Below are 20312 nucleotides of genomic sequence, written 5' to 3'. Positions count from 1 at the left end.
TAATCTTACTTTTTCTAAACTGATGTGTATAAATTTCAAAAAATATGTGTGCTAATTGAGGAATGGTCCAATATCTTTCATGCATTGTGCAGTCCTAGATCCACAGAACCATTAAATAAATAAAATGTTTAAATCTGCTGGATTGTGACTGAAAGTAGGATACCAGCTTTAATAGGCAGTGCTGTAGAGTCAGCTTTGTTTAAACATTTCCTATAAACAGACTCAGAACTCTCAACTTGTCACAGGCCCCTCTCTATTATTTCTGCATGGACACATTGGTAACTTTGTTTTCTAATCCAACAATTTTTCATCTTCAGAATTTTCTGCTACATTCCTGTATGTTTGAAAAACCATGAGACATTATTATTGTTATTATTATTACTGTCTTGATGATTAAGACATTAACAGACAATGCTCAATAGTTGTTGTTTAATTCAGATTTCATTCTGTTTTTTATTTAATCTGCCTTTATGTAGAGATTTCTTTATATCTTGAAGTATGATGTAATTTATTTATGTATATAATAGAAAGAAACATTCCACATGGGAAAACTATATTAAAAAAATATGCTGAGACTTACCAAATGGGAAAGTGCTGGTAGATAGACACAATAAAAAACACACAAACACACACACAAAGATGAAGCTTTCACAACCCACAGTTGCTTCATCAGGAAAGGGGGAAGGAGAGGGAAATACGAAAGGATGTGGGTTTTTAAGGGAGAGGGTAAGGAGTCATTCCATTCCCGGGATTGGAATGACTCCTTACCCTTTCCCTTAAAAACCCACATCCTTTCGTATTTCCCTCTCCTTCCCTCTTTCCTGATGAAGCAACCATGGGTTGCGGAAGCTTGATATTTGTGTGTGTGTTTGTGTGTTTTTTATTATGTCTATCTACCAGCGCTTCCCCGTTTGGTAAGTCTCGGCTTCTTTTTTTAATTTATTTATGTATTTATATATTCCTTGTTCCATGGATCCATATAGTGATGTGTTCAGTATGATTTGTAGAAGACTGAAATAACCAACAATAAATGTCGTCCTTGTATGTCTGGGCTCCATATGTTAAGTCCTGTGCACGGAACCAAAATTAGACGCAGTATTTATCACATTTTATCAGTTGGCTCCCATTTATATGTAACTGGTTGTGGAGTATACCCCCTTTCTCTTTCTAAAGTGAGCTACAAAAGCTAGTTCAGGGGTGTCTGTCCTGTGTAGTTTCTTCAAAGTGTCCATGGAAAGTTATCTGAAAATTATGTGTGTTCTCAAAGTAAACACTGAAAAATGAAATACCAGGAAGTTATATACTCATTTAGGGTGTACTGATACCACATAATAACCTTATGTATGGAAATTATTGAAAGCTGCATATGTTAAATGATTCCAATAATGTACAAATAGTACTGTTACAATATTAGGAAATGGGAAATGAGTTTCCTGTTCAGAGGTTGTAACAAGACACTAGTGATATGAAACATTCACATCTTGTAAAATAAGGGAATGGGAACCACTGACCTGTAGCAGGTTAATCTCTCTCTCTCTCTCTCTCTCTCTCTCTCTCTCTCTCTCTCTCACTCACACACACACACACACACACACACACACACACATACACATATACACACAAAAACAAACAAACAAACAAACACACATCCAAATGCACACTCCCATGACCACAGCAAGAGTCTTGTCTCAAGAGGGTTTATCAGCATATTTAAATGAGTGAGGGGGAGATTGAACTTCTCTGTATTCTGTTCTGCAGTTGAGATTTTGACATGAGAAAGCATGTAAATCACAAAAGCTATATTTTACAGAAGTATAAAATATTTACAAGTGTGTCATAAAAGAATTTTGTTTGTGTAAACTGACAATGAAACATACAAAACTAAAATGAAATAGTGGAACTGAGGTAGTATGAAATAATCAAGTTTTGTGTCCATTTGCTAATTTGAAATGTTCATTTCTCTGTAAAAGGTATGATATTTTCATAAATGCATTTGTTAATTTGCAGTGCATACTTGTCTATAATATGTGTGTGTTGTTTTTATCCAAAAACTTTAAGTGTAGCCAGTAAATATTTCTTCTTAGATCCACTAATGGAGGTTCTGCTCTCAAGAAGTGAGGTCTTACGTCAGTGACAGTGCCCAAGATATATCCTACATTCATAATCCTGTTCACTTTCTATGTCTCTAGCTCAATGAATGTAAGGTAGCTGACAGTGAAAGGAAAATTGTCTTGATTTGTGATCAAAGGTGCTGATTTTCAAAGTATTTGTGTTCAAGTATTGCCACATGGAAAAATCATCAGGCTTCTGAAAGACAACATGAAATAATAACCATATTTGTAACCATTGTTTTACTCACTTCCTTCATTTTCTCAGTGATGGCAAAATCTCTGCCACAAAATCTCTGCTATAGAAACTAGAAATTTCAAATCAGCTGTTTTATACTTGGATAGCTAAAAGTCTACTCACCAAGTAGCAGGAGGACACAAACATAAAGAAAGATTTTACGTATGCAAGCTTTCGGAGAGTGGCTCCTTCCAACAGAAAGGCTGAAGGGGAATGAAGAGGGGTGAAGGGAAAGGACTGGAGAGGTTTAGGAAAAGGAGCAGAGTTCGGAAAAGTCTCCAGAATCCTAGGGCAAAGGAAACTTGTTAGATGGAATGAGAAGGAAAGACTGATTGTTGGGAGCCGACAAGTGATATATGACATTATAATGTCAAAAATTGATTATCTTCATTATTAACTGTTTTGAAACATTTGTTAGACGTAACCCAAATAACTTTTGTAAGAGCCACCTGATTTCTTAATTTGTTCTGCACAATTAATCAGGCCAAATCAGCAGGGCTCTTTTTGTTAGGAAATCGAGGTGTGCAAAAACAGTAACACACTAGGCAGACAGGTAATACTGTGGGCTAGCCAAGTGTCAACAGCAGGTAATAACACAGCCCAAATCACAGTCTAGGAGAAAACCACCTAGCACAGGGACAATGTCAATAGATGCACATGAGAACTTACTGTGAATGTCAGCTGGTTGACAAGTGAGGCTAAGGAGCACAGCAATAGCCCTTAAATCTGCCACAGATATTTTGCCACCTCACCTGGTGCTGCAGATGTGTCTTTTCATACCATGCCTAGGAACCTTGTGGGGCATATGCATTATCATATCTCTTGATCATTGGTATGACCAGTGATATTACAAGATCCCCCCCCTCCTTGAATCACCCCACAGTGCCAGAACCATCCTAGCCTGTGTTTAGGAGGACGAGATGAGCACAGCATGCTGCAATGGCTATGGTGCAGCTTCAGATTTTGTTGGCTTTGGGGGAGTTGCACCTGGGTCTAGTGCCAGAGAGGCAGGAGGCAACTATTGTTCATACACCTAGCTTGTTGCTGATTCTGGGGAAGGCAGTCAGTCTGACATCAGACTCAGTGCAGACTGAGGGAGCCTCCTGCATATGGGCTAGGTCTATATCAGTAGGTATGATGGACAACAACTAGAAAGCCGGAATGTCAGATGCCCAGCAACTGTGGTGTTGTCCTGGAATCAGACATCACAGCTGTTGTTGTTCTGAAGGATGGGCAAGAAGTGCTGGCCACACCAGTGTGACAGATTCATAGGCGAAGCTTGCCCTGGATTGTGCAAATGGAGTTGACTCTGGTGCCAGTCAGAGTGCTTTGAGGAGAAGCCACCAAGATCAGCTGGCAATCTGAACATCCATACCCTTAAAAGGTGTGTCTGCTTCATCTTCTTGTCATGACGAAGGCTGAACCGACCTAAATGGAGGCTGCTACAGATTTAATAAGGAACAAAGAGGGTATTCATGCAAGAGCTTCAAGAGTGGACCACCATCACCTCATAAGATGATATAAAGCAAAACAGTGGACAACTGGTAGGCTTGAAGTTAATATTGTTCTGTCTGCATTTTAAACATTTGCACAAAATGTGCAGCTGTGCCAATAGAGGTCAGGCAGAACACAGGTTTAGAACCAGTGGATTCAAACACCATCCCATTGTTTCTGGCAAGAGCTTGTGTGGCTCCTTTAATAGAGAAAACAGTAACCTCTCCTTTGGTGTGGTCTTTGTTTTCAGGTGACATTTGGGGAATGAGAACAAGCATCTCCTAAAATAAACCACATGGCCTCACAGAATGGACCCACAAACTCTGCATGCAGCCACTCCCATGGCTGGACAGGCATAGGCCACAGCTGGTAGGCCTGTGGCAGTGCAGGTTGTTGTGTTTGAGACATGTGCACAATATCTCAATAGTCCATATCCAATCAACTTGTCACTAGGCTAGAGTCCATTCTGGAAATGCTCCAATACGATTGATGCAGCAACCACAATTTACAGTATTGCAGAATTTCAAGAATCACCATCCAACACCGATGATCATCTTGATTCAATAATAGGACAAATTTGAAAAGATGAAGAGCATGGCATTGTGTAAAGAAACAATGAAGTTTCCGAGAGGACACCAAAGGTTGGACCTGTGCCCAATCAGATTGCACAACTGACAAACCTGTCTCAAGAGCGGCTGCAAACAGTCTCTTGTTAACAAAAATCTCTGATTGAGACCTATAGGAAACTGTGACAGTGTGTCTGCGTACAGGTGTTAGGCCCGTGTGTGATAATGAATAGAATATTGGTAATTTGAGAAGAGAAGATACAAGAATTGCAATCTCCAAGATGTTCTTTCAGGCCCCGTTTGACTTATGGCCAAATGTGGATGACAACAGCCTGTGCTCTGTGATGAAATGTTGAGGACATGTTAAGAGAATGTGGGAGAAGAGGATACCCAAGAGAATACACAAGATGAAACTGGAAGGAAAGAGACGAAGAGGAAGACTGAGAGACAGATGACTAAAAGGAGTTGAGGAATGCATCCAGAAGAAAGGAGAAGACTGGACCAAGGTGAAGACAGAGAGATGTGGCAAGACAGAAGGCAATGAAGAAGCCTATGTTCCAAACAGACCCAGCCAGAGGCTGGAAACTGTCCAAGATGATGATGACCATGTGCCCTGTGACACAAAAAGTAGCTGCTATTCTGACACTGCTCCATGAAGGTGGAATACTTGTTAGAACTTGAACCTGTTCACAGTGAGTTTAACTTCTACATTTCCGAGTAAAGAACTCGATTACATTGGAAAAATGTCTGCACTGTTCACATGGGTGCTCCACAGAATGTAAGGCGTTAGCATGTGTTTTGTTTCTTCGCATGAGGCAACAAAATAAAAACTATATAGGATATAGTAGACAGAGACAAGTGGGATCAGAAAGGAAGAGGAACAGATAGCTCTAAAAATAAATGAGACATTGTTAACAAGTGCATGCAATGTTGCAGAACTGTTAAACGAGTACTTTGTTTCTGTTACTGACAGCTTGGGGTTATGAGGTTCAATAAATAGTGCAATGGAGTATCTGAGACCAGTCTCTTCAAATAACTTCAGTAAAATGGAAATGACACTCACTTCTCCCAAAGAGGTAGCATCTTTCATAAAATTCTTAAAAACAGGGTATTTTAGTTGGTTATGATAATATGTCAACAAGTTAATCAAAGAGTGCTCATGTGAGTTCAATTCTATCTTAATTTATTTGTGTGATCAATCTCTTATTAGTGGAATATTTCTAGTATGCCTAAAATATGCTGATGTTGAACCTCTTCACAAGAAGAAGGATAAAGAGATACCATCATATTTTTGACCAATTTCACTTTTGCGAACTTTTTCAAAAATATTTTATAAGATTTTGTGCAAGCATCTTCTTATATATCTGACTGCAAATACGGTAGAGCATCGATTATCCGAACATCAGTCAACCGAACGACCACTTAACCAAACTGTGTACTCGCTCGTACCTGTTACTCTCCCACCCTACCGTCCATCACCCCCCCTCACTCCCCAAAAAATGACGAAGAGAATGACATGTCCGAAATTCTTGGTATGCTAAAAGAAATAGATTGCCACGAATGTGATGAAGAAGATGTTCATGAATGGATGAATATCAATGATGCAGATCCAGGACACCAAATCATGCAGGACAGTGAGATTGTAAACGTCGTCACTGATATAGATGATGCCGCCAGCATCTCATCAATCAGTGGTCCAGAAAGTGAAGATGAAAGTATACCAACAGTTTCTGAGGCGTTCACTTGTTTAGATACTGCCTTGCGATGGTTTGAAGCCCAAGATGAAAGTGACCAGTTTCACATATGTGTAATGAAAAAAGTACGTGACTTAGCTGCTCGTAAGCATGTAGGCTTGCTTAGACAGACCAAAATAAAGGATTTTTTTAAACATTAATTTTGTATACTGTGTGTATTGTTCATGCAAAATGCGTATGTAATATGTATATATTTTCGTTTAACAAACTGTGCCACATACTATATATTCCTACTGAAGTTGCCTTTGTATGTTACTTTGTAATACTAAAAGAGATGCCTGTTTTATGAATAAATTTACTGTACAGTACTTTTTTTTGGCAAATAAACATGTACAGTTCGATTATCCGAACAAACCAGTTTTCTGAACACCCATGTCCCCCAATTACTTCAGATAATTGATGCTCTACTGTGATATATTGTCCAAGTGACAATTTGGGTTGCATAAGGATTCCGATATAGGGAAGACTATTTACAAGTACAGAGAGAATATACTTAATTCATTAGAAAACAAATTAAAACTACTGATATTTTCTGTGATGTGTTGAAAGCTTTTGACTGTGTGAATCACAATATTCTCGTAAGTAAATTAAAATATTATGGAGTCATTGGCAGTACTGCAAAATGGTTCAAGTCATACCTAACTAACAGGAAACAAAGAGTGTCATTACAAAATACCTTTGGAGTAATCAATCAGCCTTCATCTGATTGGGAATTAATTATATGTGGTGTTTATCAAGGTTCCATCTTGGGTCTATTGCTTTTCCTTGTGTACATTAATCCCCTCTCGTCTCTTACATTGCCAGATGCTAAGTTTGTTTTGTTTGCCTATGATACAGACTTTTCAATAAATATCAAGGCAAGAACAGATTTAGAAGTGGCTGCTAATCAAATGTTCACTGACTTAAATAAATGGCTTAAAGCTAATTCACTGAAATTAAACTTTGAAAAGACCCACTATATGCAGTTGAGAACCTGTAAGAGATTTCCTTCCAGCTTGTGCGTAACATGAGATCGACAGTGTTAAAGTTCTGGGGTTTCAACTCCATAATAGATTCATTTGAGAAGGCTGTACTGCAGAATTGCTGAAGTGCCTAAACAAATCTTTATTTGCAGATGTGAATGATATAAGATGCAGGAGATATAAATATAAAAAAAACTTCGATATATTGGTTACTTTAATTCTATTATGTCATATTGGATCATATTCTGGGATAATTGTCAAACTGAGCAAAACTTTTTAGAGAGCACAAGCCTGTAATAAGACTCATTTGTGGTGTAGAAACATTTTCAGAGATCTGGATACTCTAACCACTGCTTCTCAGTATTCTTATTCCTTAATGAAATTTGTTGCAAATACAGTAACATGTCTCTAGTTCCAACCAATATTCAATACATAGTATCAACACTAAGAGTAAGAACAATCTATATGTTGTTGTTATTGTTGTTGTGGTCTTAAGTCCAGAGACTGGTTTGATGCAGTCCTCCATGCTACTCTATGCTGCACAAGCTTCTTCATCTCCAAGTAACTACTGTAACCTACGTCCTTCTGAATCTACTTCGTGTTCTCATCTCCTGGTCTCCCTCTATGATTTTTACCCTCTGTGCTGCCCTCCAATACCAAATTGGTGATCCCTTGATGCCTCAGAACTTGTGCTACCAACCGGTCCCTTCTACTAGCCGAGTTGTGTCACAAATTCCTTTTCTCCCCAGTCCTATTCAGTACCTCCTCATTAGTTACATGATCTACCCATCTAATCTTCAGCATTCTTCTGTAGCACCACATTTCAAAAGTTTCTATTCTCTTCTTGTCTTAACTAGTTATCATACATATTTCACTTCCAAACATGGCTACACGCCATACACATACTTTCAGAAAAAATTTTCGACACTTAAATCTATACTCAATGTGAACAAATTTCTCCTCTTCAGAAACACTCTCCTTGCTGCCATTGTCAGTCTACATTTTATATCCTGTCTCCTCTGATCATCGTCACTTATTTTGCTCCACAAACAGCAAAACTCATCTACTACTTAAAGTTTCTCATTTCCTAATCTAATTCCCTCAGCATCGCCTGATTTAATTCAACTGCATTTCATTATCCTTGTTTTGCTTTTGTTGAAGTTCATCTTATATCCTCCTTTCAAGACACTGTCCATTTTATTCAACTGCTCTTCCAGGTACTTTGCTGTCTCTGACAGAATTACAATGTCATTAATAAACCTCAGAGTTTTTATTTCTTTTCAATGGATTTTAATTCCTACTCCAAATTTTTCTTTTGTTTCCTTTATTGTTTGCTCAATATACAGATTGAATAATACCTAGGGTAGGCTACAACCCTGTCTCACTCCCTTCCCAACCACTGCTTCCCTTTCATGCCCTTCGACTCTTATTACTGCCATCTGGTTTCTGTAAAAATTGTAAATATTGTTCCACTCCCTTTATTTGACCCCTGCCACCTTCAGAATTTGAAAGAGAGTATTGCAGTCAACATTGTAAAGAGCCTTCTCTATGTCTAAAAATGCTAGGAATGTAGGTTTGCCTTTCCTTAATCTATCCTCTAAGATAAGTATTAGCATCAGTATTGCCTCCATGTTCCAACATTTCTATGGAATCCAAACTGATCATCCCAGAGGTTGGTTCTACCAGTTTTTTCATTCTTCTATAAAGAATTCATTTTATTATTTTGCAGCCATTACTTATTAAACTGATAGTTCGGTAATTTTCACATGTGTCAAAACCTGCTATCTTTGGGATTGCAATTATTAAATTCTTCTTGAAGTCTGAGGTTGTTTTGTTGTCTCACACACCTTGCTCACCAGGTGGTAGAGTTTTGTCAGGGCTGGCTCTCCCATGGCTATCAGTAGTTCTAATGGAATGCTGTCTACTCCCGGGGCCTTGTTTCTACTCAGGTCTTTCAGTGCTCTGTCAAACTCTTCACGCAGTATCATGCCTCCCATTTCATCTTCATCTACATCCTCTTCCATTTCCATAATATTGTCCTCAAGTACATCGCCCTTGTATAGACCCTCTATATACTCCTTCCACCTTTCTGATTTCCTTTCTTTGCTTTGACCTGGTTTTCCATATGAGCTCTTGATATTCATACAAGTGGTTCTCTTTTCTCCGAGGATCTCTTTAATTTTCCTGTAGGCAGTATCCATCTTACCTCTATTGATATATACCTCTACATCCTTACAGTTGTCCTCTAGCCATTTCTGCTTAGTCATTTTGCACTTCCTCTCGATCTCATTTTTGAGACATTTGTATCACTTTTTGCCTACTTCATTTACTGCATTTTTGTATTTCCTCCTTTCATCAGTTATATTCAGTATCTCATCTGTTACCCAAGGATTTGTACTAGCCCTCATCTTTTTACCTAGTTGATCCTCTGCTGCCTTTACTATTTCATCTCTTAAAGCTACCCATTCCTCTTCTACTGTATTTCTTTCCCCTGTTCTTATCAATCATTCCCTAGTGCTCTCTCTGAAACTCTTTACAACCTCTGGTTCTTTTTTCATCCGTATTCTGTCTCCTTAAATTCCCTCCTTTTCATAGTTTCTTCAGTTTTAATCTACATAACCATTAGATTGTGGTCAGAGCCCACATGTGCCTCTAGAAATGTCTTACAATTTAAAACCTGGTTTTTGAATCTCTGCCTTACCATTATATGACCTATCTGAAACCTTCCAGTGTCTCCAGGCCTCTTCCACGATTTTTAAACCAAGTGTTAACTATGATTAAGTTATGCTCTATGCAAAATTCTGCCAGGTGGCTTCCTCTTTCATTTCTTACTCCTGTTCCATATTCACCTACAGATTTTCCTTCTCTTTCTTTTCCTACTATTGAATTCCAGCCCCCCATTACTGTTAAATTTTCATCTCCTTTCCTGTCTGAATAATTTCTTTTACCTCCTCATAAATTTATTCAATCTCTTTGTCATCTGTGGAGCTAGTTGGCATATAAACTTGTACTACTGTGGTAGGTGTGGACTTCGTATCTATCTTGGCTAAAATAATGCGTTCACTATGCACTTTGTAATAGCTTACCTGTGCTCCTAGCTTTTATCCATTACTAAACCTGCTATGGCATTACCTCTATTTGATTTTGTATTTATAGCCCAGTATTCACCTGACCAGAAGTCTTGTTCCTCCTGTCACCAAACTTCACAAATTCCCATTATATCTAACTTTAACCTGTCCATTTCCTTTTTTAAATTTTCTAACTACTTACGTGATTAAGGGATCTGACATTCTACTCTCCAATCTGTAGAACGCCAGTCTTGTTGATCCTGATAACAATGCCCTCCTGGGTAGTCCACGCCTGGAGATCCAAATGGTGGGCTATTTTACCTCCGGAATATTTTACCCAAGAGGATGCCATCATCATTTAACCAAACAGTAAAGCTGCATGCCCTCGAGAAAAATTATGGCTGTAGTTTCCCCTTGCTTTCAGCCGCATAAAAACCTAAAATCACATACCTTGGTCCAAAAAGGGGTCCAATATTCAGGAACACACATTTACAATAAATTGCTAACAACCATTAAAAATTTGGTTTCAGATAAAGCACAGTTTAAACAGAGTTCGAAAGACTTTTTGGTAGGCAACTCCTTCCACTCTATAGGTGAATATCTTCACAGGAACTATTAGACCAGCTCAATTTAAACTGTCAGTTAGACCTCAGTTTTGAAAGCACTTGGTCACAACAGTTAAGATTAGGTGTTCTCTATGTTTCATTCTGACAGTGTATTAACTCTGTGAATATTAGCAGCTCCAATTTACTGTAATGTATTTACATATTTTGATAATCTCCTGACAAAAGATCAGGGAAGTTAATATGATACTCAGATGTTCTTTGTTTCTTATGTTATTCTTTCTGACATGTTTCATACTCATGAGAATTACCTCATTTTTGGGTCTATGGAACGAAAACTGAATCAAATCTAAAATAAGATAATCTAATCACATACTGACTCACTTGAAGCTGTTCCAACAAAGCATTTTCACAAAATGGTCACATTTGCATTTGTTGAAAGTCTCTCAATTAGAAAGGTGTTAGTAGGAGTGAGTAGAGATTCATGATGCAGTCATGTTCCTGGGACAATCCTCAAAGATCGGTATCTACATTCCAAGAATCCTTCACATGATTTGATCTCATGTGAAGAACCATACTAATGCCCTGTATTTTGTGGAGTTCCCTTGTGAACAGTGGAAACATTTTCCCAATGTAATGGAGCTCTTTACTGAGAAATGTAGAAGTTCAATTAAAACTACTTTGTGTTCTGCCTTACGGCAAGTCTTGTCATGAGGGAAGCCTCATCAGAGAGGTCCACCGCATGAGCATCTAGGGAAGTAATTCCAGTGGTGGTTTCCCATTGCCTTCCACTGATGATGAAATGATAATGAGGACAAGACAACATCCAGTCCCTAAGTGGAGAAAATTTCCGACCCAGTCAGGAATCAAACCCGGGCCCCTTGGCTTGACAGACCACCATGTTGACCACTCAGCTGTCGGTGCAGACAGAAGTTCAATTAGCAGTGAACAGATTCAAGCTCTAACAAATACTCCACCTTCATGGAGCATTGTCAAAGTAGCAGCTACTTTTTGCGTCACAGGGCACATGGTATTAGTATCAAGAAAAGTTAAAGACAGTAATGGTGTAATTGCTTCTCCAGAATGCGGTAATGGTCAAAAGCTGTTACCTGAAACTATGTAACATGACATAGTGATATATTATGAAAATGACAATATTTTAAGATTTTGTGCAGTAAGAAAAGATCATGTTTCTATCATGGTAGATAAGAAGGTTCTATGCTGAAGAGAATTACTTTAGTTAATCTGAAAGAGCTGTACACAAAATAGTCCACAAAATACAGGGTGTTAATATGTTCTTTGTTTCTTTGCGGGAGATCGCATCATATGGAGTTTCGTTGGAAAACAAGAACACAGTCGCAGCTTGCATTTCTAGTCACTGCTACTAACATATTTCTAATGAAAGAACTTCCAACAAAAGCAAAAGATACCATTTTTGCTATGGGAGCTGATGAGAATGCTTTATTGGAACAGCTGAAAGTGAGTTTAAATGGCTTTCAAATACAATGAAAACTGATACACAGGACATATTCCATAAGTATCACATATATTTAAACATGCTGAGATTAACTGCATGTCTCCTGGTGAATCACAATTCCTTACCAGACCAAGTAGGAGAGATGCTGTTTGGGTCCCATTCTCCAGTGTTACATCTAAGGTGGATGTCCCATCATTACAGAGTCATAGTGCATGGTTGTATAAACTAGACAGCGAGTGTTATGAAAAGAATGTATCAACTTTAAGTGAATTAATTTCATTTCTGGATCAAGATGTCAAGGAAAACAATGCCATGTGCAAGATGGAAGAGGTTTAAAAATAAAATTTCCTTCATTTTATTTTAGTATCTTTATGAAATTGCTCTTATGTCACTTGATATCAGTATATATGTAAAATGTTATTAATGTCTCTCATTATTGCTTGCACATTTTCTTTTATTTCAGTGAAGTTGTCTTTTCAATATACAGTATTAGAATGAGGATATCTCTCCATATTTTTGCACCAAAGCTGTCTTTTAACTCTTTAAACTGAAAAATACATTTAACAGTGAATTTCCGCATATACATTGCAGCTTTCGCCTGTTTACAGTTTTGACTTGCAGATCAACCATAAATACGTTAGGAACAATTTTTTAAGGAATACACATGGTTCTTATTTACCAATTCCCTGTAGGATCAAATGTTGGTGATATGTGTGGGTGGTACTTTCATTTTATTCTTTATCAATGAATAAAATGAGTCAAGATATTATTCTTTGCGTGTATGATTGCTACCAGATGTATAAAAATTTCTGCAAAAAATCAAGTTGAGTTTCAGCTGCCCCCCCCACGATGACTCTCAAGTTTGTCAAATTTGACATTTTTCCCCCCGATGGAGTCATGTTAGCAAGAAATATTAAGTGTGATGCCAGATGCTTTCCATTATCGTTACCAGGACTAAAGAATTGCAATGCCAAGATGAGATCTGTACTGTTTCCCTGTATGAAGTTATGCTGTTTTAAAAAAATCTTGAATTTAAAGCACAGTACAGAAAAAGTGGGTTTTTCAACATTTTTCATAAAACGTTTGAATGATTTATTGTTTTTTTTTTTTTTATATGTTATATCGTCTTAGTGGGCTGACATGAAAGTACTGAGGTCTGTAGGTCAACTCATTACTACATACTAGATCTCTGAAAGTAACAAAATTGATGCTTGACTGCTGACCAGGTACATACTCTTGAGACTTTGAACCTGTATTTATCAAAAGTGGTTAAAATTATGACAGTACTATATGCCAGTTTTACTATTAAGACATGAGGTTATACTTGTACCAAATGTGACTAAATTCTGAAATGATCACTTTAGCATTGCCTGCAAGATTGCATGGAATGACCCAAAAGGAATAAAATTGGTATAGCATGAATTGTTGCTGACAGTGTAAGATAGCATGATGATACCCTCACCACTTTGATGTTGTTTATTTTCATCACCTCATTTGATTGCTGTTGGTGCAGGAACTCTGAAAAACATCTGCTATGTAATCCTGGGAAAAACACTGTTGACAGATGTCATCATAAAGTGAGCAACTGCCTCGCATGTATAGAAGAGCAATGGGCACATTCTGCAGTTTGCATACGTTTAGTCAAAGCGAGGAGGATAACTGTTATGACACTATATTTCATTCCTGTCCAGTCAGAAGGGGGCCATTCCACTGCCATATGGAAGGCAAGACATGTTTCCATGTTCAAGATCACAAGGGCTAGGTTGTGCCACATTTGATTATTGAGATAATTCCAATATTTCAAAGTCTGTGGAAATGGTACCTTGACCTGATTGAGAATTCGCAAATACACTAGCAGTATACAAAACTTCCACTAAAGAAGGAAGCTACAGCCGTATTTTCTGAGTATGCACTTCACAGCCTGGTGCTAATCATTCTGTGATGAATAACTGTCTGATGTTGCCTTAAAGTGTTGAAAGAACTTTAAAATGAGCAGACACCACGTACATTTTTGTAGTAAAATGTTTCCCTAAAAGTGAGTGATTAGTGAAGGAGGGCAGCACTGGTGGATCAGCTAAAGGGACAGTTTTGCACAAGATAATGTAGTAGTAGGTTTGTACATAACAGAATGGCCCCACTGTTATGTGGGGCAATTAATATCACCTACCTGAAAATGAGGTGCCGAAGGCTTTTGTTACGGAACTTTTGAACGTCACTGTACATCTGGAAATCTGGGATTGCCAGATCTCTAAGCATCTGTAGAAGCTCTTGCTGTTGCCATCAGGGTTGACACAGTCAGCAAAATGGCTTGACAAAACCTATTCTAGCAAGGAGTTGGTTGCAGTTCCCTAAAATACTTGTTGCCGCTGCTATAAGTCTACATCTTCAGTGACACAGATTTTATTAAATAATTCACACAATGTAATAGTTTCCATCTCTTCTGGAAGTATGCAAAACAAAAGACTTTTGAAGGTGGATATCTCTTGTTTGGTACAGTATTTTGGAAGTTTGTGGAATGACTCTCATGTTAATCAGGAGAACACTGTACATAGAGTCAATTGGGAAGCAGTCGAGCAAGAACCACACTCTCAGTGCTTCCATATATCATTGGTTCGTTTGCTGGAAGCACAGTGGTCAGTTGAGCTGTGTGCAAAATCAGTACTACAGCAGACAGATAGGCAATACTGTGGGCTAGGCAAATGTTGATGGCAGGTAACAACAAAGTCCAAATCACAGTTCCAGAGAAAATCATATTGTGCAGGGATATAATCAATAGGTACACTGTAGGGCTTGCTGTTAACATCAACTGATTGACAAGTGGGGCTGCGGCAGTTAACAGGAGCCCTGAAACCTGTCACAAGTGTTTTGTCACAGGATTTGGCACCAGCAGATGTATCCTTCTGCACTGCACATGGTGACATCAGTGAATGTATGCGTAATTATGTTGAGTGATCCATCGATATGTCCAGTGGAATTACACTCTGAATAAGAGTGATGAAATTAAGGGTTTATGTGTTTTTTGTAAACCTGTTAGTAGAACCTCTTCTGACTGCGCACTGTATTTGATGAGTATGCTATACATTATACATGATCAGATCTGGAGTTAGAATAGCTTACCATAATAAGCTTGAATAATGATTTTCTTCTGTTAGGATGAGGAAAAATTCATTTTGATTAAATCAGCATTCTGCTCTTTGTATTTCATTTTGTAGCAGTTTTTCAGAGGTTATTGTAAATTACATCCTCTCTCTTCTTTTACTTTATCAAGGTCTTAAAAATATTTTGAGACTCTCCTACAATTAAGTTAACTGATTAACAGCATACATAATCTTGGTCGCAAAGCTTTGGTAAAGTGTAGTGGGGTGAACCTGTCTTCTAGAGGCTTGAAATTTGGGTTCGTCACCATGCGGCCCTCTCCTTTCTATTGAGATAGAGTTATTAGCTTGAAAAGAAGATGTCATTTATTTTCTAATGTTTATTTCCAGAAGCCATTATACTGTTCACATCTAGTGAGTTCTTTTACATCTCGACTCTTGTAGAGCGAATTGCAGCAACCCCCCCCCCCCCCCCCCCAAAAAAAAAGAACCCTCTGTTGGTAACAAGACAACAATGAAAAGTTGATGCTCTTGTGACATGGGCTTATTGTCTTCCCTTTGCTCAGGCCATCACACTCATCACTAATGCCATTTTTTAAGAGCAGGAGAAATTCAACTATTCCATCTAGCAGTTTACTGGCAGAGGTCCTTAGTTGTTAGCCACTAAAAATCTGGTTTTGATTTTCTAAAATTTTATTTTGTTATTATTATTATTTTTGTTAACATACATTTAGTTCAGTGTCAACACCTCAACTGCTTGAAAATAGCTGTAAATACACTGTTACTAAAATAGTATTTTACTTTGCATTGTCTCCAGCTGCCACACAGGGTGATGGTATGGCTGTTCTGTCCTCACTTCGGTCATTTGACAGAGAACTGCAGAAGCAGTACATCATACCAATTATTATAAAGGATTCAGGGAATCCTCCAATGTCTGGCACTAGCACACTAACAATAACTATAGGAGACATTAATGATAACATGATGCTGCCTGGGAGTAAAGATATATATGTCTACAACTTCATGGTAAGCTCTCAGATTCTTTTTAGTACAGTAGTTTTTGAAATCAATTTCTGGATTTTTGTTATTAAACTTCTAATTCTTTTCTCATTATTATTCTCACCATATAGTGGAGATGCTGAGTTGCAGATAGACACAACAAAAAGGTTTTCACACTTAAAGCTTTCAGGCAATAGTCTTTGTCAACAATAGACACACATATGTACACACACACACACACACACACACACACACACACACACACACACACACACACACACATGCAAATGCAAACGCGTGTGTGTGTCTTTATGTGTGTCTATTGTTGACAAAGGCCATAGCCGAAAGCTTTAAGTGTGAAAATCTTTTTGTAGTGCCTATCTGCGACTCAGCATCTATGCTATGTGGTGAGTAGCAACTTTTCTTCTCATAATATTGTTACATTCTGTCCTGGATTTTCCATTGGTAATTCTTTTCTCACATACACCATTCCCAGTCACACGTATTCGAGGTGGTGTGACTTCATCCTTAGAGACTTGCTTGTGTATGAGAAGAATTATATGTTTTATTATAGCAACTCCAGTTACATAGAGCATATTTATTGAATAGTCAAATAATTGTAAGTGATAGAAAGAACCTATAAGTTAAATTAACAGCAGACAAATTGTTGTGGAAAAAGTAGCCTCTCACCATTTCTGTGTCACTGACTTTTAAGAAACAACAACTGATGTCAGACAAGCCATCTTGAACTGTGAAACAAACAAATGAAAGAAACAGTGGCTGGTGTGTGTGCGCGTGTGTATGTGTATGTGTGTGTGTGTGTCACAACAATATGGGACACATGTCACAATGTTGGGAGGCACAGAGACAGATAGCACAGACAGCCAGATACAACTTCTTTAATCTTGTGTCTATTCATGTTATCTTAGCTGCCAATTCTAATTTACATATTCAAGAGATCCTTCCCTGAATTCTACAACCATTTCATTATCTCCAGTCATCTCTCTCATCTGCTCCCCTTCTTTCCACTCACTTTTCACCCTTCTCATGCGCCCCCCCCCCCCTCCTGCACCATTATGTGACCATCTTTTCCACTACCCCCTGCCTTTTCTCCCCTTCTTTACCTTTTTCCATGCGCTCTCTAACACACTTGCCCCCCCCCCCCCCCCTATTTTTCCACACCTGTCTCACTCACTGTTTTTCTTTTGCTCTGTCTTCTTTCTCATGCTGTCTCTTTTACTTTCTTTTCATCACTTACTGTTTATTTCTCCCTCTCCGTCCCACTCTTTCTTTCACTCTTTCGCTCTGACTCTTATCACATTCATCACCACCCTCTCTCTCATTACCAGATTACTCTCTGTTCCATTACCTGACCTTTCTTCCCCTACCCACTGTCCCCAGCCTGCTTTCCCTACACTTTCTTGCTTACTTCACCCCCCCCTCCCGCCCCCCTCCAATTCTCTTATCCTCCCACTCACTATCTCACTCTCATCCTCCAGTGTCTCTCCAGACTCTCTCTCTGCCAAGCACTCACTCTCCATCCTTTCTCTGCCTTCCCACTCTGTCCCCCCTTCCCACTCACTCCCTCACCTCACTCTCTCCCCACTTCTCTATTTCCTCCATTCGCTTTCCTCCACTCCCTGAGGCCCCTTCTTTCCCCTCTTTTCGACTCCCCTCTCTCTTCTTACCCCTTCCCCTTCCCCTTTTCCGTTCCCGACTGTCTTCCTCTTCCCCCTCCCCTACTCTCCCCATCCATCTTCTCACTCTCTTCCCCTACTCTCCCTTCCCCCACTCTCCCTTCCCCCACTCTCCCAGCTCCCTCTTCACCTCACCCTCTCCTTTCTCCCTACCAATGTTCCTCTTTCTCCCTGCCCCCCCCCCCTTCATTTTCCTCACCTTCACCCCTATTTGTCTTCCTCTTCCATTTTGCCAACTCCTTTCCCTCTCCCCCCCTCTCTTTCTCTCTCTCTCTCTCTCTCTCCCCTATCCATCACTCCCCTATCCCTCTCCTTCTCCTCTCTCTGCATCCCCTCTCACCCCAACCCTGTTCCTTTCCCTGTTTTTTACCCATTCTCTACTTCCCGTCTCCCTCCTCCACTTTTCTCACCCCCTCTCTCTTCTGCCCATCTCTCTTCTCCCCTATCATTTCACATTCCTCTATCTTTTCTTTCCTCACCCTCCTCACCTTTCCTCCCCCTCTCCCTCCTCCCCCCTCCCTCTTCTCTCCCTCCTTCCACCCACTCCTCTTCCCTCTCTCCCCTCTCCCTTGCCCTCCTTCCCCACTCTCTCCTTGTCTATTACCCATCCATCTTCTCCTCTTACTTTCTGTCCAATCTCTGTAACTGTTATCTCTTTTCCTCTTTCTCTCACCTTTCCTGTTTCACTATCCACATTTCCAAATTTATCCTGTAACAATGTGTTTGATTTTCCTATTTTACCCAGCACTGTCATTGAAGTTTTTTCTCTGCCTCATTGAGCTTAGTTGAACTTTGAATGTGTCATATGTAATCTTATCCTCCCACACATTACCATTAAAGTTCTCATTCTTTGCGCAAACTTCGAGGGGAGTAAGATTACAAAAGTAGAACTTATTTAGTTATCACGATAATCAGGTTGTTGCTGGCTCAAAATCTTGTTGTGTCTAGGAGTACATTCCTGCTACTGAAAATTTTGATTCGACATTGTGGGTTCTTGAATTTCCACATTAAGAAAATGAATAACTAAATTGTTGGTGACAAACTTGTAAAAACGTCTACTTCCATCTGAGGCATGCCCACAACTACTTACATTTTGCCATACTCACAGTATTCCAAAGTGTTTACAAAGCAAAGGAGTTTACAAACTTTTTCAGAAGAAGAAAAATCTTTACCAAATTATATCATTATTTCATAAATAAATCCATAAACAAATTTAATAATTAGCATTAGATTGCACAATTAATAATATGAATTTTAAGTATGCCAGAAATTTTGCAATTTCAAATATTCTTAAGAGGAGAGTAATTTAACTGTTTGTACATATTGATTGTAACACATTAATATCTCTTTTATACATTTTAGCCTGAAATATAGTACATTGTATACAGATTCATATGAATTCTTTTAGTGAAACAGCTGAGATAATTTTAACCTATGGAAGAATCGATAGTATGCATGGTATCGGTTGTCTCTATATCAGAAAAAGGTAATGTTAGAGGAGGATGATTCTGCTGCAGCACACTGCACTTCATTGTTGTGTTTATTTTAGAGGTCAACTCTGTACATGTTACATGTGAGCTCTCTTTAAGGTTTTGTGTTTTAGTACAGGTTCATCAACATATACTGTTTGTTTGAAATATTTGCCACAGAGTAAAACTTTTAAAGCAGTACATTGAATGAATACATCATTCCATTTGACTGCTTCCCACACTGTATCATACATAAGTGGCCATCAGAGCACCAACGTGCCAGTGATATTGTCTCCCTTGCTAATGTAACAGCCTTAATGTAGCACTGTCACAGATGTCACTCCCCAGCAGAACATATTTTTAAATACGTATATCCAAATCCTTGAAAACATCTAACTGCAGATTATAATATTAAACTGCAATGAAAACAGTATGGGAAGGACTGCTATTCACTACATAGAGGGGCCGTTGAGTCACAGATAGGAACATTGAATAACAGTGCTAGACGTAAGTCAGTTTTTGAGCAAAGTCCTTCATCAGAAGTGGAAAACTCACATGACGACTCATACACACATGACCTCTATCTCTGAGCACTAAAGCCTGACTGCAGCTGCATCTGATGTGAGCAGCAATCTAGCTGGGGTAGGTAGTGGAGCTACAAAGGAGGCATGGTGTGGGTAGGGAGAGGGATAGCTGAGTAGGCTTGGTGACAGGTGCTAGTGTGCTAGTGCTGTATGTGTGAGCACGCAGGGATGAGCTGGGGACAGGATAGGCCTGCTGGATACAGCATCAGGAAGTAATGCTGGCGAGGAGGGAGAGGAG

At 38.9% G+C, this 20312-nt stretch overlaps 1 protein-coding gene across 1 annotated transcript in view; it reads left to right on the top strand.

Moving 5' to 3' along the window:
• LOC124798994 (neural-cadherin-like) overlaps positions 1–20312 on the top strand; it is a 331157-nt gene that overhangs the window by 69003 nt on the left and 241842 nt on the right. Inside the window, exon 7 of the mRNA XM_047262530.1 lies at positions 16143–16351. Coding sequence (XP_047118486.1) covers positions 16143–16351 — 209 coding nt within the window. The remainder of the gene's footprint in view (positions 1–16142; positions 16352–20312) is intronic.

Source organism: Schistocerca piceifrons, chromosome 5, assembly GCF_021461385.2.
Source record: "Schistocerca piceifrons isolate TAMUIC-IGC-003096 chromosome 5, iqSchPice1.1, whole genome shotgun sequence".
Lineage (NCBI taxonomy): Eukaryota > Metazoa > Arthropoda > Insecta > Orthoptera > Acrididae > Schistocerca > Schistocerca piceifrons.
Note: the sequence above shows the minus strand (reverse complement) of the source record. Positions and strands in the feature narration are given on the sequence as shown.